The sequence below is a fragment of the Crocuta crocuta genome, unplaced genomic scaffold (genome assembly GCF_008692635.1).
Source record: "Crocuta crocuta isolate KB4526 unplaced genomic scaffold, BGI_CrCroc_1.0 scaffold130, whole genome shotgun sequence".
NCBI lineage: Eukaryota > Metazoa > Chordata > Mammalia > Carnivora > Hyaenidae > Crocuta > Crocuta crocuta.
Window position 1 is genome coordinate 10,758,322 of NW_027527920.1, and position 24,286 is coordinate 10,782,607.

At 46.0% G+C, this 24,286-nt stretch overlaps 1 protein-coding gene and 1 long non-coding RNA gene across 7 annotated transcripts in view; one reads left to right on the top strand and one right to left on the bottom strand.

The window, feature by feature from the left end:
* The window catches only part of TPM1 (tropomyosin 1), a 26,163-nt gene extending 21,989 nt beyond the window's left edge, over positions 1–4,174 (bottom strand). For all 6 annotated transcript variants that reach the window (XM_077747681.1, XM_077747682.1, XM_077747708.1 and 3 more), the window contains exon 1: positions 3,854–4,174. In XM_077747681.1, coding sequence (XP_077603807.1) covers positions 3,854–4,147 — 294 coding nt within the window. In that variant the 5' untranslated portion in view covers positions 4,148–4,174. The remainder of the gene's footprint in view (positions 1–3,853) is intronic.
* Positions 4,175–17,407: 13,233 nt separating this feature from the next.
* LOC144218809 (uncharacterized) lies at positions 17,408–19,816 on the top strand. The gene is made up of 3 exons (XR_013331268.1): positions 17,408–17,467; positions 17,701–17,881; positions 19,637–19,816. It is a non-coding gene; the product is annotated as an uncharacterized LOC144218809 (long non-coding RNA).
* The last annotated feature ends 4,470 nt before the right edge of the window (positions 19,817–24,286 follow it).

A 24,286-nucleotide genomic window follows, 5' to 3' on the forward strand; every position in this document is an offset into this window, starting at 1 on the left:
CCCGGGAATATGCAAACCGCGGGAGACACTGCGCATGCTCGCGGCACCAGGGCTGGCGGAGGTGGTGGGCGCGCAGAGGGACACCTGGAGAGCTGTGGCGCGCCGGGAGGTAGGCCAGCGCTCCAGGGATTTACTGCGACTCCTAGCGCCCCTTCCTGGCTCCGTGGTGACCCTGGGTAACGGACATGGCTGCTAAGGGCGATGGCGCCGCCTACTGGCGGCGAGAGTTCCCACTCGAGAGTTCTGAATTCCCAAGCCTGAGAGAGAGAAGCTGAGCCGAGGAGTTTGGCCTGAGTGTGTCCCCAAGACCGTTCCTCGTTGTTAAGAACTGCAGCACACAAGATCCTACCCACAACAACCTTCCTCTCTCACCAAACTCACGAAGTGAAAACCACTAACATACGCATTATGATTAAACCTTTCTAAATGCAGCGTTCCGAGGTAGGTTAGAACCCGGCTCCTAGACTCTCTCCTAGCTGTTGACTTTGGCCAAATAACTTGACTCTTCTGGGCTTCATCTATAAAAGTGGGGTTAATAGTAGTACTTCCCTCATGGGGCTGTGGTGAGGATTATGAAATAATACAAAGCGCTTAGCACAATACATTGTACATAGTTCACTCAAATGACAGCTTTAGTGAATAAATGTGCAGGCACTGTCTTAAGAGTCAGGCGGGGGCCCATCACTAGCTGCTTTCTCAGGGCCGAGAGACTCTTTGGGGCTCACTTCCTTTTCCGCAAAAACAATCATCTCATGGGCTCCTTGTAACTTACAGACTTCTCTGGTTTTAGATCAGCCTCAGAGATCTGGAATCTGACCAATTCTGGGCTGGACTGAGATGCCTTTAAAAGGCACAGCCATGAAGGGTACAGAACCCTATGAGAGCTTCTGGCTACAGCGGGATGAAAACCCAATCGCTGGGAACCGTCCTCTGCCAATTCTCCCACTGGGCTGCGTTTTTAAATGCCTTCCAAGTCTCATATGGCTTTCTTCCTCACCTTTCTCCCAGGAGGTCCTTCAAGTCAATTCCTGATGTATTTAAGTGTGGGAATAATGAAGAACAAAAACATACTTGACAATTCCCTCCTCCTCCTCCAAAACCCTAACAAGGAACCTCCTTTGCTTTCCCGATTCATTTTCTATGGACTTTGTCACAGTCTCCGCGGAGACTCACAAACCTCAGCATGTGCCCTCACGTCCTGTAGGTGGAGCCCCTCGCTTTGCGTCCGCACAGTTCATCTGGTGAGGCGGGAGGTTACAACTCCTCCCCCAGAGAAGTCCAGACAGTGGGCCTTCAACTTTGAAGGTGGAGGAAGGGGGTGCCAGGGAAACTCCTGGACACTTGCAAGTACTCTAAAGCAGCCAACTAATGACTTAATGTCCTGCTTTTCAAACACCTGGGAAAGACAGTTTCAGGTGAGTTCATTTTCATGCTGATGTCATTAGACAAGAGTTTAGGACAGTTCTCGACCTTGGCTGCACATTTAAAAAATACTAATGCGTGGGTTCCACTCCCAGAGATTCTGATTTAATTGGCCTGGGGTGCAGTCTGCATATGGGGTTTTAAAACCTTCCTAGGAGACCTGTTTACATAAGGTTGAGAATCACTGATTTAGGAAGCGAAGACTTACAAGGAATAAAGACTCAAATACTGCAAATATCAGACACACCACAATTATTGCGGAAATGGTTGGGGGCCAAGGAGAAAATGGAGCCCTTGATCCCATCTAGCCTCACTTAGGTGGAACACCAAACATTTCAAAAGAAAACCATTAGGATGCTTGCTACCTTGTGATTTACCATCTTTTAAGCTAGGAAGACCCTTCTTTTGGAATAAAATTTGTAAAGAATGTTGGTAAATAAGTAGAAAAAGGTTCTCAAGTGTAGTATGATTCTACCACAGGAAGGTGACCTCCAAGCTCCCTCTTTCTCTAGTGGTATCAGTCTCTTCCTCCTTAACTCTTGATTATTGTTATTCATTAGGAATCACTTTAAATATAGCATTTCTTTGCAAATGTTCTTCTTCAACATCCCTACACATTCCAAACAGCCTACAATATCTTGAAAGTTTAGATGATCAATCTACTACAGAAAAAAAAAAAGAAAGAAAGAAAAAAGATAAGTACCATATTAGGGCCAGTTTTCCTGTATGAAGCCAAAACACAGTTTCAAAAATCTCCCTCCCCTGCTAACCCCGCCTCCACCAAGGTGGCTTTAAATATCCCCATCCACTTCTGCTCCACCTCATTCCAAAGCTCCCTTAAACAAGACTTTTCAATAAAGACATGATAGCACTACATAGTTACAATAATTATCTTTTTTTCCCTTTAAGAATTGTAGCTTTTTCCTCCTTCAGTCTTACTGGGCTATTTTCAAATTCTCTGCATTCTTTTCCTTATAAGGAATATCTCTCCTTGATCTATCAGCGGCTCTTTTGAAAAAGCTAAATAAACGTCCTGCTGGAGAATTTGGGGGAGACAGATCTCCTCCATTTAGCCTTACACGGAGCAGACATCTGATCTACATTATACAAAGCAGACACAGAGTTTGTATGTGTTTTTTGGCTCTTTTTCTAAAGCCAGGTAGTTTGTAACTTTAATGTTTTAGCTAAGTCAGTGCTTCTGTGAACCCCTTTTCCAGTAATCTTGATGTCCATTGAAACCCCTCCCCTTCTTTTATTTTATTTTTTTTTTGTCGATTCTAAATATCCTATGTCTGGATTTCCCATTTGCAAAGCACACTTGGAGACTGATTACATTTTAAGCCTTTCATGCCACAAAAAGCCTTGACTGGTTTCAAGACCCAAGACCCTCCAGCAATTTGCATTTTACTCTCATACAAAAAATTCTGCCATTGTGCTTGGTAGTTCAACTTCTGGGCACAGCTTTCCTCGGTGCTCATACATTCTTGGAATTGTTACTAACTTCCCAAGGAATTCTTTCCTAATTGGGCCTCTAGCCTTAATGAGCTTCTACAATGGAATCCAACAGTGTGAAAAGAAGTCGTTCCTTTGGAAATCTAATGCTTGGCTTGACTTATGGAGCAGAAGAGACAAGCTCTTCAGCTAAAAAGATTCCAAAGGGCAGTGGACAAAGTGCTGGTGGAGTTTTTGCAGTGTGTGCATCACCCCTGAAACTATGTGGTGGTTGTCAGAAGGCTGACAGGTGGGGGTGGGGCAAGGAGGAGGGGCAGGGGGCAGTTAGCTCACTATACCATATAAAGCACTGAGCTATATATAACTCCCAGGGTACTTTCAGGATCTAGTGCTGTCAGACTGCAGACCCAAGCAAGTATCATCTTCCCAGGCAGATCTTAAGGGCTGGATTAAGGCTTCCCTAGTGAGCAAGGAGGCCTCAAGTGTCTCTGCACCCCAACATCAAGCTCAGCCTTCTAAGTAAAAGTAGCACCATGTCATTCCTTCAATTTAGAGACCAGGCTGTCTGTATCCTGACTAGAGTCACCACTGAAAACCCAGCATTCCCACCCACCAGCTGAGGCAAAGGAAAGAAAGTAAACTAGGCGTTTAGTTTGCACAAACCTTGGTGATGACACCGCAGAGGTTTTCTGCCACCAGGGAGGCAAGGAGCCACTCCACTCCCAGCTTCTTGCCCACCCACCTCCACCCCCAGGAATGGGGGAAAGGAGAGAAAGAGAGAGGAGTGGATGAAGTATAAATGAATGTGTGCAATAGAAGTCTGAGGCAGCATCCAGTGCTCTGGGCCATGTCAGGGCCGTGTGCGGGTGGGTGTCCAGCAGGAAGAGGTGACCCTCCTCCATTGCCCCTTGGCCATTGTGGTGACCTCAGAGTGGCCACTGGGCAGGAGTTGAGGGAGGTACTGTGTGCGTGCACTTACGTCAGTGGCCTTTTTCTCCGCCAGCTCCAACTTCTCCTGGGCATCTTTGAGAGCCTCGGAGTATTTGTCCAGTTCATCTTCGGTGCCCTTGAGTTTCTTTTGCAGCGACACCAGCTCATCTTCCAGCTGGGAGTTGGCCGTGGGGGATGGGGAGGGGTGGGGGGGGTGCAGCAGGCAGCGTGATCCCGCATGGGAGGGGTGTGGGTGCACAGAACCAGAAGGACAGGGACAGCAGGAGAGAGAGAGAGAGAGGGAAAGACAGGGAGGGAGAAAGAGAGAGACAGAGTTAGCCATTCGTGCGCCGTGCAGCGCCGCGCGCCCCGGGTACCTTGGCGGCGGCCTCATCCGCGGCCAGGAGGCTGTCCTCCGCCTTGTGCAGCTCCTCCAGCACCCGGTCCCGCTCGTCCTCCGACGCCCGCAGCAGCTTCTCCTTCGCCGCGATGTCCTCCTCCAGCTGGGGGGCGGCGGCGGGCGGGCGCGGGCGGCCGGCACGGACCGGGTGTTAGACACACAACACACGAGCGCCTGGTTGGCTGCGGCCCCTCGGCTTGGGGCGCCGCCGACTCGGGGTTCAAGGGTCTCTAGGTAACCTCTTCTGTCCTGAGTATGGAGCCGCACTGTGGCCCACCCTGCACCCCCAACCTCCCACGGGACGAGACTCCTGCCGAGGTCCCAGCGCGCTCAAGCCCACACACTGGGGGTGCAGAAAAACGCCCCCAGACCCCCTGGCCTTCGGACCGTACTCTATTCTGTTCCATCTTTGTTCTTAGGAAGNTCCCTCCGCCCCCTGCCCCCGCCCCGCTCCTTCCCGCGGGGGCCGCGCGCCCATTCGCTGCCGCCTGCCGGCCTCCCAGTTGACGGTGGATATGACTATATATGGGGACCGGAGCCGCCGAGGCGGCGGCCGGGCGAGGCCGCCCTGTTCCCAAACCTGCGCGCCAGGGAGAGGGCGCCCGGGCCTCGCGGGGACCCAGCCGGGCCGAGGCCCTGATGTCTGCCCTGTGCCCTCCACGCCCCCTCCTCCCGGAGCCCATGCCCTGCCTTCAGGGTCCCCAGCGGAGCCCGCCAGAGCCCCGGGAGGCCGGGGGAACGTGGGTCAGGTAGTGGGTGCGCGTGTCCCTGGGGAGACGCGAGACNNTCCGAGCAGCCGCCGCGCCGGCCCCGGGCCTGCGAGTTCCCCGCACCCGCCCCGCGCCGCCCTGGCGGCCCGCGGCTTGCCAGGTGTTCTTTGGACGCTCCCTTTCTCGGAAGCTCAACTGGTGCCGGGAAAGGGAGAGTTGAGAGGGAGGCCTGGGGGCCGCTTCCGAGACCTGCCTGCTGGTCCCGGTCAGGGTGTCTGGGAATCTGTCTTCTGTGTGTACTTCTTCCCCGGGGAGGGGGCAGTCAAAGACTTTGGGGACACAGGACCCAGTTGGCTTAGTTGTGCGTGTTCCTGAGTGCGGCGCTAAGCTAAGGTCAGGGCTAGGAGGGCGTGGGTGGGTGTGTAGGTGGGTGGGTGGGAGTCTAAGGGGAAAGAACATTGAGTTCAGACTCCAGCACCTTGGTCTTGGGTCTCTATCACCAGCAGCTTTGTAACCTTGACAAGTAAGGTAGCTTCAGTGCTGCAGTTTTCTCATCGTTTTGTATCCAGGGCAGGGGAGATGATCCCTGCGGTGCCTCCAGATCTAACTTTTGTCATTATTCTTGCAGTGATTTTAGGGTGTCAGCCTCTTTCCATGTTTAGGTGCTCAGATACCAGGTTGCCAACATGTGGGCTGAGCGTCATCCCAGCGAAGTCCTCACATCTACAGCCATAGCCCTGAGGAGGGACCAGATCCAGCTCTGTCTGAATAGTAAGATTTGCTTGGAGGCGAGAGGATTTCACCTCCATCTCTTACACTCCCCAGCCGCCAAGGGGGAGAAGCCTGCCCTTTTCAGAGCTTTGGTGGTAGAGGAAGAAAGGGGGCTGCCCTAGGGCCCTGGCTGAGACTGGCTGAGGTAGAGTTGGTGAGGGTCTTGTTAACAGTCCCCACAGAGCAATTCACAACCTGTACTACATGGATACCGAATATTCCCCAGACGGTGCCTGGGCAGATTAGGCAGGCTAAACAACTTGTAAGTCCTTCAGAGAATGATCAAGTTCCTCTCCAGGATTTTATCAGGTTTCTTCCACTAGCCCAACTGCCCAGGCAGGAAAAAATACCCTGATCTAATGGTCAGGATGTTAGATCTGTGTACACAGGAGCTGCATGACACAGAAATGCACCAGAACCCTTAAATCATGGTATGTCAACCCAGCCACTGGAGCACAGAAAAGTTTAAGGCCTCTGGGCAATGTACAGATGCATGGACCACAGGGAGCTGACTCCCTACCTTGGAGCTCAGCATGGGGGGCAAGAGTCTTGAGAGTTAGGCTCTAGGATCCAAACCTGCCTCTGGCTACTTCCTTGCAATGTGGCCTTAGCCAGGTTACAATCTCGATGAGTTTCAGTTTTCTCTTCTTAGAAAGTAGGTATAAAAACTCTCCCTTCTTAGTGTTGTTAAAAGGGTGAAGATGAAATTAAGAGCAAAAAGCATTTTTTCCCAGCACATAGCAGAGAGTTCAGTAGATAGTGGCTGCTTGGGTGGCAAATGCCAAATTGTTTCTCCTCTCTTGGCCTCAATGTTCTCATTTGTGAAACTAGGCAACTGAACTAGAGAAACTCTGGGAGAGATCATATATTACTAACTTTTCTCCACTGTGCCTAATATAGCAGAGGAACTTGTTAAAGTTTCCTTAAATGTCCAGTGCTATAGACAATTCATTAAACACACCATTGGTGAGCACCTGCTATATACTAGGCAGGCACTAAGCCCTGGGATTCCAAAATGAGTAAGACATAGCCATGCCTTCCAGGTGTTCAGCGTGAGCAGACGTGTTAGAATTCAGAGGAGGAAGGCCTAGAAGTGACCAGGTCATCACAGATAGAAAAACCACTTTTCTGGAAAGTGGTGGTTTCTAAACTGATTTTAGGGGAAGGACGGCAGTTAGAGAGGAGGGTACTGTAGGAGTCAAGGAAAGAAAAAGGAATGTTTGATGGTGGTTGCATAGTAGGTTTATTTGGGGGCAAATATGAGACTGGGGCATGAGACTGGAAAGATTGATGGGTGGCATAGGGGACTTGAATTTCAGGTTCACACATTCAGGTCTTCTTGTGTGGGTTGGAGCCATCTAGTTCTCTGCCCTCTCTGCCCCTCCCACCTAGGTCTATATTCAGAAGAGGAAGACAGGGGCATCCCAGTGTGGAAAAAGAGCTGCATAGAGCCAATATTTTAAATTCCTTAGTGCCCCATCATTGATCCCTAGACTGATGGGCTAACATAGCAGGTCCCTGGGTTCCCTCATTTCCATTTCACTGCTGTTGAGAGTTTGCCCCATAAATAGCCTGATGGCCAGACCCCACCTAGCTTGATGGACCACACCACCTATGACCTGTCACCAAGGGCCAGGACAAGCAAACCTCATGACTTAACTCAAACAACAATTTCTTCTGTACTGGACAGGTCTTCTGGTGGCTGGCCAGGATTAAGAGAGGTGGGCTGGAGAGCCATATGCTGTAGTGTATACGCCTGCCCCCAGCTGACTGGCCATAACTCAAGAACAGATCCATAGACTAATAGGGACATGGGCTGCAGTCTGTCAGGCAAAGACGAATGGGGCCACTCAGCTTCTCTCATGCAGTTTGGATGAAGGAACATGGAAAATATGACTCATTAGCTATGGCTGCTGAAACAAAAGGGGTTTGCACTCTTGGGCTGAAGATGCCTTGTATGAGGGTGATTAAGGCTATTCATGCATATTTGGGCTTTCTCTCCCATCACGACCTTGGTAGGATTGCACATTCCCACTCAATTAAGTTAGTTGTGGTCAATGACTTGCTTTGGCCAAGGAAGTGTGAGCAGAAGTGACATATGGTGGACATGTAAAGAACACGTCTCCTCGTGTTCCTTTTTCCAGATTGTTGCTGCTCTGTCATGCTGGGTTCCCAAATGGCCATGATAAGAGGAGCTCCCTGTCTCTCCCAGCTAACCCTTGGCGAGCAAGTAGCCAGAGTGGGACGTAAACGTTTGCTATTGTAGGTCACGGGGATAGGGGGCTGTTTTTACTGAAGCATAACCAGCTTCTCCTTACTAATATACTGCAACAGTCCATGTGTCATCTAAATTTTGAGGAAGCAGAGAAATCTGGTTCTGGAGAAGGAATGGAAGAGACCTATCAAGATAAACAGAAGCACCATTGAGAGAAAGAGACTGGGAGAATATGATCATAGTTGAGTTTCAAACGTCCTTATAATAACTCCCTTTCTTTCCTGGGGTAACATGAGAGAGTCTGTGTTCTTTGAAAGTTAAAAGCTGACCAGATCATGCTGTGGTGGAAGCCTGCACAACACCTTGGTCCGCGGTTCTCTGTGAACACCAAGAATGTCTGTGGAATTTCAAGATTTCTCCAGTGCTTAGTATTCAGTCACTTCTCAATAAATGTTTGTTGAATGACAACTCATTGGCTACAAGCACGTAGGAGGAACAGTACTGGAAAGGAAAGATACCAAAACTAGTCTCAAAAGATTTACTTCCTTTGAAAATGTGGACTCTGTGGTGTATTTTTTGAAGAATAATTGTAAGTATTGTGATAGGGTAGGACAAATATCCCTCAAATATATATTGAACACCTGTGGTATGCAAGGCATTTAACTAGAGTTTATGGGATCAAGGACAGTGGATAAGAGATGTGGATCTTTTTCTCCAGGAAAATATGTACGTTACGGATAAAACCCTCTCTCTGGGGGTCACTTAATGCGTATTTCCCAAAGTGTTACTATTATTGTCCCAGATGCTGTCTGTACCCCCCATAGCTATGAGGATCACATAGCTCAGGTTTCCTAGGAGAGCTCTAGTATTAAATATACTATCCCTTTATCCCCACAAGAGCACCCATCCTTGCCACACTACATTTGCCAATATTTGGTTAGAATAGGGAGTTAACATAAGCAAAGCTTACTAATGCGACACCTTTACAAGGAACGCTTACTTGAATACGTACGTGAGAGTTTGTTTGTTTAGAAAACCAAACCCAACAAAAACCTCATTACCTGATAGTCACACCTTGTTTAACAGCAATAGCTCTACCTGGGTACGGTGACTCCCTGAGAGTCAACAGTGCTGACTCAAGCAATTAAGGGAAAGTGAAGAATCTATAATTAAACCTAGAGACAATCCTTCTTCCATTGGGTTTTGGAATGCAGTGTGTTATCATGCTCATAGCTCATTGTCTCATGGAACAAGATACAGCATGTCCTCCTCGTACACAAGGCAGTTTTCTTTCTCAAGGGCTTGTGATGCTACCAGCGAGGACCCAAGGAAAATAAGCTCTGCTTCCAGGAAGGGTTCAGAGCCCTGAGAAAAGTCTTCGGGCTATGTGGATGCCTTCCTCCATTGTTTAGTGTCACACGGCTGGTCCCATGTTGTGGTGCAAGGCCCCTGTGCGCTTGCTACCTGGAGGGTTTGCACGGGCAAATGGTTCTCCCGGTATGAAAAAAGGCATATGGCTTCTCCTGCCTTACAAATCTCTTCTTACAACAGCGGCAACTCCGTATAGGTTTAATCAAGCCTGACTTGAGGAATTTAGCAGCCTCAAGAATGGCAATATTCCCTATGGATGTACAGTTTTAAAAGCACTTTCAAGTTTAATATCCCCTCCTTACAACTTATGACAGCATCGGGATGAGGACTGTTATATCCCCTCTGTAGATTAGAATACCAAGGGCAGTGGCTGGTTCCGGATCACCCAGCTGGGAGGTGGCAGTGCCCAGACGTGGATTTCCCAGCTCGCAGCAATGATGTTCTTTCCATTAACCCTTCCCCAGCCTGCGTTTATATTCATATTTGATTTCATATTGAAAAGTAACACATTATAAGGTGAAGAGGAGAGAATAGAAGTCATCTATTTCTACATACGAACATGCTTAAAAGGTGACAGTAATGAGGCTGGGACTGAAAGGGTGTCTTTTTAAAAAATTTTTTAAATTTTTAATAGTTTATTGTCAAGTTGGTTTCCATATAACACCCAGTGCTCATCCCCACAAGTGCCCTCCTCCATGCCCATCACTCCCCTTCCCCTCCCCCCCATCTGCCCTCACTTTGTTCTCAGCATTCAAGAGTCTCTCATGGTTTGCCTCCCTCCCTCTCCCCCACTATTTTCCCCCTTCTCCTCCCCCATGGTCCTCCGTTAAGCTCCTCCTAATCCACCTATACATGCAAACATATGGTATCTGTCCTTCTCTGCCTGACTTATTTCGCTCAGCATAAGACCCTCAAGTTCCACCCATGTTGCTACACATGGCCAGATTTCATTCTTTCTCATTGCCATGGAGTATTCCATTGTATAGATAAACCATTCGTCAGCTGATGGACACTTAGGCTCTTTCCATGTTTTAGCTATTGTAGAGAGTGCTGCTATGAACATTGGGGTACATGTGCCCCTATGCATCAGCATTTCTGTATCCCTTGGGTAAATTCCTAGCAGTGCTATTGCTGGGTCACAGGGGAATTCTATTGTTAATGTTTTGAGGAACCTCCACACTGTTTTCCAGAGGGGCTGCACCAGTTTACATTCCCACCAACAGTGTCGGAGGGAGCCCATGTCTCCATGAAAGGGTGTCTTATCATGTACGTGCCATCTCTGTACTGCAGCCCCACCTCCTAAATCCCACCCATGGCTGTTGGGATAACCTGGTGACGAAGTGTGGTTGAGCCAATGAGATCTTTCCCTATGTTTATGGCTCAAGATGTGACAAGAAGGACTTCAACTTCATGAAGAGAGAAAGGCAGGTACGTTAATTTTGTTCCTAGAAGCTTCAAGGTAGAGTTTGAGGCGATTGTTAGAGATCTACACCTGCTAAAACCCTTGGGTTGGTGAAGGAATGGGCCCCCAGTCAATCCAGGTAGTGTGTTTGGGGGAAAATGAAGACAAAATATGTGGTCTGCAGAGCAGCTAGTGCTTCCTCAAGACCCAGACTATGCAGAAATGAAAGCGTCCACAGACTTTGCAGTCCAGAGACTTGAGCCAGCCCCAGGGGCCACATTTCAGCTTTGGAATGGTTTTAATCATGACTTCCCAGCAAACCCCACATTCTTTTCACATTGGTTGCCACCTGTTCATTTTTATATTTTTATACTTGGTTCTCAAGTTTCCACTGATGTCCTTAACAGGAACATATGTGAGAGTGACCTTTGCAGACTCCTGAGCGGCAGGCAGAACCCCAGTCTTACTCTGCAGATGTGAAGCCTGATGCAGAAGTGCCTTTGGAGGTGAGCAAGCCTGAGCCGCCTGCTGTAGCCAACATCTAGCAATTGCTCATCCAGGCTCTCGGATGACTGCCATGTTAGGTATGTTCAAATCTTGGATTTCTAAAACTTTGTTCCTGCAACTTTGCCAGACCCACTGCCAACAGCTCAATTTTCAGTGGAGATTATTTGGTTTGGAGGCGTACGGGTGGGCCCAGGTTACTGAAAATAACCAGTGGACTTCCGTGTTTTTGTAAAGACCCTTTCTTGGCTAACTGGCAAAACCCTTCTCTGCAAGCACTTTCTACTGGGACTCTGGCTTCTCCTTAAGGGCCCATTTTCTTGATTGAATCGAATTGCTATTTCTCAATAGAAATGCTTCTTTGAGGGTATTTTCTCCAGAGGACCATTTCCACCTCAATGAGTGCAGTGGAGGAAAGAGCCAGACCTTTCTTTCTGCTCGAGGTGGAGGAAACTGATCTTTTTCTGAGGTGCTGCCGCTTGAGGAAGGAGCTCCAGGCTGCAGGCAGAGTTCCAGAAGAGGCTGGTTATTTTTAGCATGGCCTTCTTTCCTTCCCAGCACCTGCCATGATCTGTGACCCAAGGGGCTACTTAAATGCTAGCAAGATGACTGAGGACAAGGCAGCCTGAGCTAATATCCTAAAATACCACCCAAGGGAGGGTTTCCTTACAAGAGCCATTTTATCTCCAGCTCTGTTCCTTTTCTTGTTCCTCCCCAAACTGTGGGGCTGTTACAGATGCTGGCTGAGATGTGTGACATCTGCCTTGGGAAGAGGTCGGAGAATAACCACTGGATCTGTCTATCTCAATGCCAGCCAGTTTAGTTATAATGATTCTACTCTTGGCCCCCAGCTTCAATTTTTCCCTCTACTGTTTGTGCCAGATAGAGGCAATAAGAGAATCTCAATCCATATTTCCCTGAGGCAAAATCCCATTTTGCTATCCATAAAAATATGTGAAGAGACGATGTCCAGCTAATGTTCCAGATCAGATGATAACGATGGGGATGCAAACCTCTTTCTTATTGCAGATATAATTCATTGAATTCATTAACCCTTAAGGAGGGTGCAAGCTGGAAATAGAAATATGTTCTCACGGAGCCAGATACCTTTGTGGGGGACAGCCAGATGCATCATGGGTCATGAAGGATAATGAGAGTGTCTTAGGAGGTCTCTAATCCTGGAGTTTGACATCAGCTCATGTTATCCACCACATTCCTCAGTGCCACTGTCACATGTGCAGTGCTGTGCTGATAAATTCTAGGGCTAGCCCGTGGGGAAGTTCTTATGTGCGTCTGCTGACTTCTTGAGCTCCTCTAAATTCTCCTGAATGCCATGGAAGGCATATGGGAGTCCTATGAAGACAAGAGCTTATTTCCAAAGGAAGTGAATCAGCACTTAAATATGTAAATGGGTCTTGTCCCCTTTAAAGAAGTCAGTTTTAATTTACTTGACTGAAAAAATGTAAGCACTGAATCATAGAGTGATACAATTTAATAAAAAATGATATGTATGCTTTATATATGTCATGTATTATATATATATATACACATACATACACAAACATACAATAATTGGCTAGTACATATCAATCTGATAATTGAATTCATTTCCTCTAAGGAGTTGGGGGGGATAGGATTGAATATGGTGGTCAAAAGGGAGTATACCCATATATTTAAGGTTTAATTTTATAACTGGAATATTTTTATGAGTTATATAATTAAAGTATTAACAATCTCTTATTTTCCCCTTTGCTCTTCTTTCAAAATATAGTCTTGAGTATATTTTGGAAAATTCTTGAGTGTTTATAATCTGAGTCTCCGAGAGAAAGGGATGCTAGCCAAAGATGTGTAGCAATTAACAGTCAATTAAAACATAAAGTGGTCGATCTCCTTCATGGGACCCAACTGTTTTTAAGTGCCTATATTATTATTTTAAGGCATAACACTGGGCATCCAATATTAAAAATGAACAACCTAGCATTCTGGCCTTGAGATCTTTTTATTTCTTTATTTAAACAAAAATTTTTAATGTTATTTTAAAGCTCACAGAGTGTGAGCAGCGGAGGGGCAGAGAAAGAGAGGGAGTCACAGTATCGGAATCAGGTTCGAGACTCTGAGCTGTCAGCACAGAGCCCAATGCAGGGCTCAAACACTTGAACCACAAGATCATGACCTGAGCTAAAGTCGGATGCTTAACCGACTGAGCCACCAAGGCATCCCAGGATCTTTTATGTCTAATTTGCTGCTTGTGGCAAACCAAAATTTCAAGCAACTCATTGGAACTGCCGTTAGTGCTATTTGACAAGCCACCCCATAAAATTAGTTTCATTATGTGTATCTTGTCTTTGAACCCAAAGCAACGTGCCCTTGGCTTGATCACATCTAATTTGCTGCACCTGGTTCCTGACGACTTATGAATGTTACTAAAATGCAACCTACCTTCAAAGGATAAAGATCTGTCTCACTAGGCAAAGCCAAGAGAATGTGCTACAGAGTCTAGGAAATAGAGGCTCCAAACGTGGAATTCAAAAATAGTTCTGGAAAAAATTCAAATAAAAGAACATATGCACAATATTGACTATGGTTGCTTCAATGATAAAGTTATGAGACATTTCTGAAATTCTTTCTGTACTTTCCAAAGTTTAAAAATTGAATATGGGGGCACCTGGCTGGATCAGTCAGTAGTGCATGTGACTTTCATCTTGGGATCGTGAATTAGAGCCCCACGTTGAGGATAGACATGACTTTAAAAAAGAGTAAAAAATGAATATGTTTTACTTGTATTATAATGATAAATTAATAATGTTAAAAAGCTCCTTTAACTATCAGCAACAATGTTTTATATGTAAATCTGAGGCCTCCCCAAAGAACAATTTTGAAAGAGACAGTGCTTACAATTCTCAGTTTCCTATTAGGTTACACGTCATATTCTGCATGTTTCTTATTTCACAATCGTGGGCTATTTGTGTACTCGTCTTAATGGCTCTCCTAGCAGGAATGCTCCTTGAGTACTATCCCTCTCCCCATCAGCACCCAGCTTAGGACTTCCATTGAGTCATAACATGAGTAATAACAGCAGCAGACTCTCATTAGACCAGGCCCGAACAAGGTTAGGATTTGAACCCATTTCAGACAGGCACCAGAATCCCCTCTCCTGACTGCCAGACTGCATCACACCTCCTAATGTTTGATGGAAATAGGCCCACAACATATGTATATTGAGTGAACGAATGTTCCATGTGTGGATTTAAAAAGTAGCAGTCACAGTATCTTGCAGTTACGTATCATTACCAGCAACAAGAAAGCCCACAGCCAGAATCTTCTCAGCTAAGGAAAGAGAGAAAGCAAAGCTCACCATAGCTTGTTTTCACCTCCACTCACTCTCTGTCAGCCTTGAAGTCTGAGCAAGGATGGTGAGCTCATAGCTGGGAATGATGTACTTAGCCCAGGTGTGCTATTAGTGGGGAAGCTGTTGCTCACGTCCTTCTCTTCTCTGGGGAAGCTGGCGTGGCTCATGACTTTTCAGTCATCAGCCAAATTCCTCCAGGGCGTGGCTGCTGGTGGTGCTCTCTGGGTTCCTCCTTTCCAGGGGGCCCATTGTGGGGTCACTCCTTGGCGTGGTCATTTCTTCTTGGTGCTTGCTGAGCAGTTGAGCCTGGGTGTCCTGGTATTGCTAAGTGACAAATAGAAGCCCTGAGAAGTAACAGCCCAGTCACTGAGCACACCTGATCTAGCGCAAGGCCAGGCCACACATGAGTCCTCTTGTCCAATCCAACAGCCTAGAGGGTCCAGTTAAAAGGCCAACACAACAAGGATGCAGACTTCCATGTTTGGGAGTAAAAATGCCTTCTTGGGCTTTGGGATCACCTAGGCAAGAGTCTGAACCGGGATGAAGGTCCTTAATCTCTCCCGGCCTATTTCTCTGCACACTAGGGATACCTACCTCATAAAATTGTTGGAAGAAGTAAGTGTGATTACAGAACTGCCATGTCTGTTGCTTCCCTTTCAACTTTCACATAAGGAAAAATGACCAGCAAATTAATGATTTCCTATTTGCCCCTTGAAACAAACAAACTCATTTGTCTTGCTACCAGATGTGCCTTCAGTGTAAACCACTGGGGAATGAAACTGAGTATTTACATTTTACATGGAGAAGTCAAGTGTACAAACCTCTGTTTATAGCTTTTGGGTGGGGGCTGGGAAGTATTCTTTTAAAATTTTGGGTTTTGGGGTGCCTGGGTGGCCCGGTCGGTTGAGTGTACAACTCTTTATCTTAGCTAAAGTCATGATCTCATGGTTCGGGAGATCGAGCCCCATGTCAGGCTCTGTGTTGACAGCATGGAGCCTGTTTGGGATTCTTTCTCTCTCTGCCCCTCCCCCATGTGCTCATGCACTCTCTCTCTCTCTCTCAAAATAAATAAAACTTTAAAAAAATATATATAGGTTTTGGAATTAGACCAACCTGATTTTGTTATTTTTTCACTTTGTGACGTTAGTCAAGTCACTAAAACTTCTCCGTGCCTCAGTTTCCTCATCTGAAAAATGAAGACAAATAGGAATACTTCATCGGATTGTTGTGATAATTGAACTATTTAAGGAATGTAAACCACAAGCACCTGTCATGTAGAAAGTTTCAATAAGATCGACTTTTATATTATTTTTGAATTTATCAAAAGGTCCAAGGCATGTGAACATATGCTCACACCCATATATGTGTTTGTTGGTCTGTGTATAAACCATTAGCCCAAACACATTGTTATCACACCATTTGGGGTTGACCTCTTAGCAATGAGCCCTTCTCCACCCCAAACTCTTCTCAGAACAAGGCTGCTCTTCCGTGCCTTGGCCCTCAGATTCCTGGGCTCTTCCAGGCTGCTTTGGTTAGTTATTTTAACCAGATATCACTTGTATGGAAATGCTAGGGAGGTGGATCCTTGAACTTCTGCCAGACTGCATCAGGTGGGCTCTGGGGAAGAATTAATACCTGACCCTTATTTTATTTAAAATATCTTTATTGACATGTATCAGGCATACAGAGATGTACATATGTCATAAACATACACCCACTCAATTCTCCCAAACTCAACAGACCTGTTTACCCATTCCCCAGAAGAGGGATCAGAACATTCCTGAAGCCCCTTGTGCCCCTTCTACATGCTATCTAAGGGTAACCACCATTCTGATGAGACATTTCCTGTTTTGAACTCCATATAAATCTGGCTCCTGATTTTGAGCAGCTCAGTGCCTCTTTGTTTCTCCCCCAGATCTACACTGGGATTAGGTTTTCACCTGTTTTTTATTATTAATTCAAGTGTCAACAAGCTTTTATTCAGCAGCAACTCCATGCAAGACACTGTTAATTAACTAGAGCAATGAGGCGAAAGAAGTTCAGTGTCTCTGGTGAGTGATTTTTGCAACCCTCCTCACATAGGGCCGCCTCCTCGAGTTGTTTCTCTCTGGAAACAGGTCCAAGTTCCTAATGCTCTTTTCTCTTGTCTGGCTTCTCTTCTGTTTTCTCTCCATGGAAGTGACCTTGGCAAAGGTCCCCAAAGAAGCCTACCAGTGTGTCTGCTTTCCAACTCCAGAATTCCAAGAAGAGTATCTGGTTGGTCTGGCTTGGCCCACTCTTGGTCATATCAACTGTGGCTAGAGGGTTAGGGACACAGGGTGAAGGCTGTGGACCCACCCCTGACCAGAGGGGGTGCTGTTCAGGAAGGCAGAGGGGCTTGGCTTAGAGGTTCCCAGCAAGGACTATGGTCCAGACTGGTCCCTTCCAATAGTCTATGATTTCTTTTCCATCTCATATACAGATCTTCAACCCAAAGTCTAAATTGATTTATTCACTCTGTGCCAAATTTGTACTGAAGCACTTCAGAGTCCTCCACCAGTGCTCGTGGAGGACTAAGGCCAATACTCTATAAGCTGCCACTTGAGGGGGCATTCCTGGCTCCGACACAGCGGCCAGACATGCAGGACGGCAGCCCTTTCATCTGGCTCTGAGGATCAGCTGTGGTTTTATAGGCACACATGCTCTGCAGTCTCTCCTCTGAGGGTGGGGGTGCGTTCCATCGTAGCCAGACCTGGCCCCTAAAAACTAATTTCCTAGACTCAGGGACCACCAACTGTTTATGATGATGATGATTATTACAGAGCAATGGAATTCCTGCTCAGATTCCAAAAGTGACCCATGTGGAGGAGCCTTTGCAAAGGCGTCCTGAATCCTGCACAACCTCGTGGTCAGAGGGAAGGGCGTAACGCTGGGTTTATGGTCCCAGCCCTGCTGATACCAGGTGTGGATCAGAGATGGAGGCGTGCTCAGTTTGCTTTACATACGTGAGCCCATTTAATCCAAAAGGGAGACACCATTACAACTACTCATTTTTATGAATTTGCAAATTGGGGCAGAGAGTGGTGAAGCATAGTGCAAGTAAAGCCTATTATCATTTACAAAATGCTTTTCTCCTTATTATCTCATTTCATCATCAAGAAAACCCATCTTACGGATAAACTTCTTTTGGCTCAGGTTCCCGGTTTTGCACAGGTTGGACACAGATTCAGAGCACTGAACCCAATCCCCTCTGGCAGATCCACAAATGGCTATAATAAGAAGCAGATGGTGAAGCATGCCTTCAGACAATCCTGTGAAACTCGGGTGTTTCAGAGACTGGCATGCCAGCATGTAGACAGAAAGATTGAAGGAGGAGGTAATATCTCGATTAAGTTCTTGTCAGTGGGCAGTATTGGACAAGCATAATTTGAGGGGAGGGGGCTCTGGGAGGAATGGACATGAGCTAGAGCCTGGGGAGGAGGTTAGTGGGAATATTCTCTTTGATGGGTGAGAACACATAGGACAGTGGGTCAACAACCTACAGGTGGAGGTCCCTGATCTCTGATTCCCCTGACCATTTTCCTCATCCTCACTGGGTCAGGGACAGGGTGGGGCAGGGGTGGCAGCGCCATATTGTTTACAAGTGCTGGGGAGATCCAGCAGCTTTCTAAAAGAAGGAACAATAAAACTTTTATAGACTATTGCAGAGTCAGTTGCACCATAAGGTAGAGTCAGGTTGTGTGTATATGTGCTGGGAAGTTTGCAGGTCAGGGAAGGTGGGGAGCAAGCTAGTGAGGAGTGGGGGTGGTGGGGGTGTGTGTAATAGCTCCTCTGGTCTCGTGTTAGTTTATCCCACCAGAAGCATGGTTTAGGGGAGGACAGGATCCCTTTTTGAGCCTCAGTTTCCTCATCTACAAAACAGGAGGTCATAGTATCACTCAGGGTTGCTGCAAGAAATCAATGAGATGGGCCAATTTGTCTTGTGACATTACTTTCATTGTTATTTGACACTATTTTGAAGCTTAAACCTTTTTATGGGTGCAAAGCTTCCCAGTTAGAGAATCAAAGTCTTGGGAGTAGGGGCCATGCCATGTTTTTCTTTTAATCTTCAACAGTACCTAACACACAACAAATCATTTCACAGACAGACAAATTCTTAGTAAGGTGTATTTACCCATGGCATGAGCTAGTCCCTGAGTGAGTCTTTTTGGAGCCTTAACCTTAGTTCCTGAGATTATAACAAGCCAGGTCCGCTAAAAAAAGCAAGGTGGAGGTGCCCTGGGTGGCTCAGTTGTTTAAGCATCTGACTCTTAATTTCTGCTCAAATGCTGAGCATGGAGTCTACTTAAGATTCTCTTTTCCTCTGCCCTTTTTACACACACGGTCTCTCTCTCTCTCTCCCTCCCTCTCTCTCAAGAAAATGCAAGGTGGATTTCACACAATCTTTCTTTTTTTAAAATTTTTTTAAAATGTTTATTATTTTTGAAGGAGAGACAGAGCACAAGCAGGGGAGGGGCAGAGAGGGAGACACAGAATCTGAAGCAGTCTCCAGGCTCTGAGCTGTCAGCAGAGCCCGCTGTGGGGCTCAGACTCACAAACCATGAGATCCTGACCTGAGCCAACATTGGACGTTTAACCAACTGAGTCACCCAGGCGCCCCTCACGCAATCTTTCAATCGTCATAGGCAAAGCTGCCTGGGGCCCCTGTTATGTGCCTGGGCATACGTGAGTTCTATTACATTGGATTTCTCCAAAAAAGTAGGTTATTTTATTTTTTCAAAGCCCTTTCTTCTTCTTTTTAAAAAACTTTTATTTATTTACTTAGTTATTGAGAGAGAGAGAGAGAAAGAAAGAGAGAGAACAAATAAGCAGGGAGGGGGCAGAGAGAGAGGGTGAGAGAAAGAGAATCCCAAGCAGGCTGTTAGAGCAGAACTTAATGTGGGGCTGGAACCCACAAACCATGAGATTATGACCTGAACCCAAACCAAGAGCTGAATGCTTAGCCGACTGAGCCACCCAGGGGTCCCAAAAGTATATTATTTTAGAATCAAGAACGAGATGTGTTCAGGTGAAGATAAATTAACAATCAAATTATTGGAAAATGAGGGTCTTGTCCTTTTTGCTGCTGCAGGTTCATCAGCAGAACAGAGTTATTCCTCTCCTGAGCCTCATGTGCAGGGCACCAGCCTTCCTGTTTCTGAGTCCTGCACAACTTGCCCTGGGTGATGGAGTGGAGGGCTGCTAATGGACAGCTCTGTGTGTGTGTGATTGTAGGAAGGAGAGGAAGAGCATCAGGGCTTTTTTTTTTTTTTTCTGGAACATCTAGGCCCAGGTAGGAGAAAGGCTTGATTGTCCTAGAAGAGAAGGGATCAGGCTTGAGGCTTGGTTGGGGAAGAGGACGGGAGACCCTCATTCCTGAGGGTGGCAGGAACCCAGGGTTGGCTGGTGGATGCTTAAGGACCATTCCTTTGGAGTCTGGCTTCTGTCCCACGGCTGAGCCTGGCATGGTGGTCATGGATGTGTTTGTGGTGCAGTCCCCACAAGCCTAGACCAGGGATCCTAACTGACCACAACCAGAGGACTTGCTCCTATTTTCTCATGGGTCATGAAACCCTCGGGGAAGGGACAAGGAAGCCCCCCAAAATGACCAAAATGAGCCTTCACACTGAGCTTAGTTTAATCAGGTATTGGAGCCCGATTTGATTTAACTCAGAAACATTTCAATAGTACCAATTCTTATAGCTCAAGCAAGGAACAAAAATTCATGCCAGTTAAGTGAGCAATGATGAACATCGTGTGGAGAAGTTGTTATAGAAAAACCTTCCTGGGACCTGAACATTGTGTGTAGAGGGTGGGAGAGGGCAGACGTTGGTATGGAAGAGCACAGCATCAGTCTGCCTAATTTGGGGGTGATACACTTTTTTTAAAAAGAGGGCACTGTGGGGATGAGCACTGGGTGTTATATGGAAACCAACTTGACAATAAACTATTAAAAAATAAATATTTAAAAAATGAAATAAATATTCATGGTTGGCTCTAAAAAAAAGAGTTTACTTTTGGGATAAATGCCTGGAAAATGTGCATCTTTGACATATTTTAAAGACAAGGAGATGCTTCAAAACCACAGGTAGTCTCTACAGTGTTAGAAAGGAGTTTGCATTGGAGTTTGTCATTTCACATTTGTGTTATATGTTTGCAGTTAGAGTATCCAGCTTAAGGAGAAAACAAGGATTTTTGGGGAAGTGAGAGCCTTACTTTACTTGCTCTGTATTAAATTTCTATTTGTTCGTTTATCCCCTGAGCTCCTGCGCTAGGTCTTTCTTTTGTCAGTGAAGTTTCCTGCTTTGGTTCCCCGCCAGACTCTCTCACAATCTGGTGTCATCACTCGATTTTCACTGTCACCTGTTTTGGGGACCTTGTCTATTGCCCCCAGAAGCCCAGCGACTACAAAAGGAAAACTGTGAAGGTATGGTTACAGAGAGACAGCTTCTCCTGATTTTGATATGGAAGGACGGTGCTACAGCCCCCTTTCCGAAATCAAGATGAATTCAGACTTAGGAGCCAGACATCTTTGAGCTCTACCAGCAGGAAGGCAAGATGGTCTGGTTAAGAAGGTCCAATGCCATGGAGGAGGACACTTGTGGGGATGAGCACTGGGTGTTATGCGGAAACTAATTTGACAATAAACTCTTTGTAAAAAAAAAAAAANCTTTGCAAAAAAAAAAAAGGTCCAATGCCAGGCAAGAGAGGAAGGGTTATTCCTCAGGGCAGCAGCTCAAGGATGTTTTGTCAGGTTGAGAATGAAGAATCTTAGTGGGAGGCAGTCAAAACCAAAACCAAAGGCACCATAACAAGTGTCAAATCCCAAAGGTGGCTGAGGTGGAAGAGAAGAAGGAACAGAAAGGTGAGGGCGCAGTTAGAGGAAGAAGCTGGGCTCAATAGTCAGGACCAGATCTGTGAAGGGAGACGGTGTGCTAGCATACCCATGACATTCCGTGGCTGGTTCATTCCCCAGAGGGTAGTGTTGATCTCAGAGGCCAGAGGCTGAACATTCACCTTAGTTCCTTGAGAATCTATGGAACTCCCCTTCATGCCTATGTGCTTTTCGTAGCCAGTTTGCTGCCTACACTCTGAGCACTGAATGTTTGGATCCATCTATCTACCTGACCCTCCATCCCAAAGTGACCAGGGAGAAGGAATCACAGATAAAGCACAAGAGTCTACTTGGTCACCAACCAGTAAACTAACAAAAGAACAGTTTTCATGGAGGATCAGAGGTTGAAAAAAGCAAGGATTTCAACTTGTGGTTTGCTTTATGTGTCTTTGGCTGTCTCTACTCTGAGGAAAGAATCTGGAAGTCCACGCTGCTGGAGCCCTCCCCCAAACCTGCAGATGAATCTGATGTCTGCCTACTCTTCTCTCTCCACCTCACCTGACGGGAGCCTCTTTAACTGTCTCCTCTGCATCCTGTACCATGTTCTGGGCTCCAGGACTGAGCTAGATTTTAGATAGGGAGGATGGCAGGGGACCTGGAGCTGCACTTCTGTGGATACCTACTGAGTCAGCTTGGCAGCCAGTCCTTCGGTAAACTTGCTGCAGCCCCCAGCTCTCCCTGGGCCTGAGCTCCAGGTATGGGCTTCTGACTTGCTTCCTATTTCTACCTTGATTCCCTAAGTCTCTGACACTGGGCACATCTATCTAGCCTCCCACATCCAACCTCAAAGTCTTGGTCTGAAGTTTTGGCCTGGAGTCTCTGTACCTGTCCTTTGCCTTTCCTTCCAATTATAGTTATCTGATACTTTTCTCCCTCCAATCCAGACCCTCCAGCCTGGATCCACTTGAATGTTGTGTTCTTACAAGCCACAAGATGTCCACCTGTTGCCCCCAAAGCCCCTTAGGCCAGCCCACCTCTCTAGACTTTCAGGATTACCTGTCACCGAGACCATCCTCAAATACTTGCCATACCTTGGTGGGTCTATCTGTATCTTGGCCAACCATCTCTCTTCTGGGACCTATCTCCTTCCCTTTAAGCCATAGGCATGCTCAGAGGTTCTAAAATCAGTAATTCAGCAGCCAACAAATCATTCTTTATAGGGCATAGTCTACACAGTTGGTGCTATGGGAGCAAGGTTCCTAAAACAAGTGATGATTGAGAGGCAAGAGAGATCATTTGTAGTGGTATGAGATCATTTAACCTTTTGGGAGAATTATTTGATGAATGTATTAACTAGATATTGCTGCATAACTGTTACCTCAAAATATAATAAAATAAGAATAAATACTTACCTGCCATAGTTTCTATGGGTCAGGTATTAAGAAGTGGTCTAGCTGGTCTAGTGTGGCTTGGGCTTCTCGTCAGGTTGTCGTTAAGACATCAGCTGGATAGCAGCCATGTCAAGGCTTGTCTAGTGCTGAAGCATTCACTTCTAAAGTAAGGCATGCCTGGCAATTTGGTGCTGGATTCTGAAGGAACACCACGTTTATTCTCATAAGCCTCTCCATGGCTTCATAAATGCCTCACGACATGGTGGCTGGCTTCCTCCAGGGAAACTCATCTAGAAGACCAAGGATGAAGCAGTAATGTATTTTATGATCTAACCTTGGAAGTCACAGACTGTCACTTCTACTATACTCCATTGGTCATGTGGGTCTGATTCAATGTGGTAGGGACAGTATTCCATAACAGAGACCAGGATCCCTGAGGGCCATCTTGAAGACTGACCACACCAAAGAGCCATTCAGCTTAAATACCAGAAAGAAAATCAAGTTTATATATTAGAAAGATAATATTTGTTTAATGCTTTACCTTCAGTGTGGGAATAATGCCTAGCATATAGTAGGCACTCAATAAACATTCAGTGGATGCATGACTGCGTGAACAATATACACTGCTTTCAGGAAGTGCTTTGTAGTTTACACAGTACTACACGAAATCTTATACAATTTGATCCTCACCACTGTGGGGTAGATAGGGCTAGTATTATCAATACTATTTTATAGAAGCACTAATAGTATTATTAATATAATTTTATTTCATATTTATAAAGTATCATCCAATCAGGTGGGACACAGTCCCAAATCTGATACTCTTTCCCCCATGCTCCACTCATATACACAATCAGGATGTGACCAAGTGCATGTACTGTGAGGTAGGTATCTTGAAGTAGAGGTGAAATGACCCTTGAGAGGCTAGGCCAAACCCCCCTTATGGTTGACAGGGTGATTTACTGTGCAGTTAGTGACACTTAGGCTGGTCACTTGCATTGGCCCTTCCAAGGCAATTCCATACATTTTGGCAAGTGAAAGCCATCTCTCTGTGACGCAAATTCTAGAAGATGCTTACCCTCTCTTAACAACATTCATAGTCACCCTGACAACACAGCTCCAAGCGTGCTGGAAAAGCATCATGGGCTCTCAGAAGAGATGCCATGTCCAGCTGATTTCTTCCATCTCACAGCAGAAATCTCTCTGCCACGGATCCTGAAGCTGTTGATATTTTCAGTGTTTTTCTTCAGTTATCTCTTTTCTTTTTCGGTTTTGTCTCATAGATGGGATACTTAAAATATAGATACTAACACTGGGATTTTTCCTTAAAGAAACTAGTTTTTCTTTAGCTAAGTAACTGAGAGAAAATCAGATTAAAAAATAGATTTTTAAATTGGTGAAATAGATGTAAATCATTCTGATATGAAGAAACAAATTATAACAACTGAAATTTCAGCGTCGAAGGCACTTATTAAGAAGAAGTACATTTTGAAGATGAATAACAAATAGGGTCCTA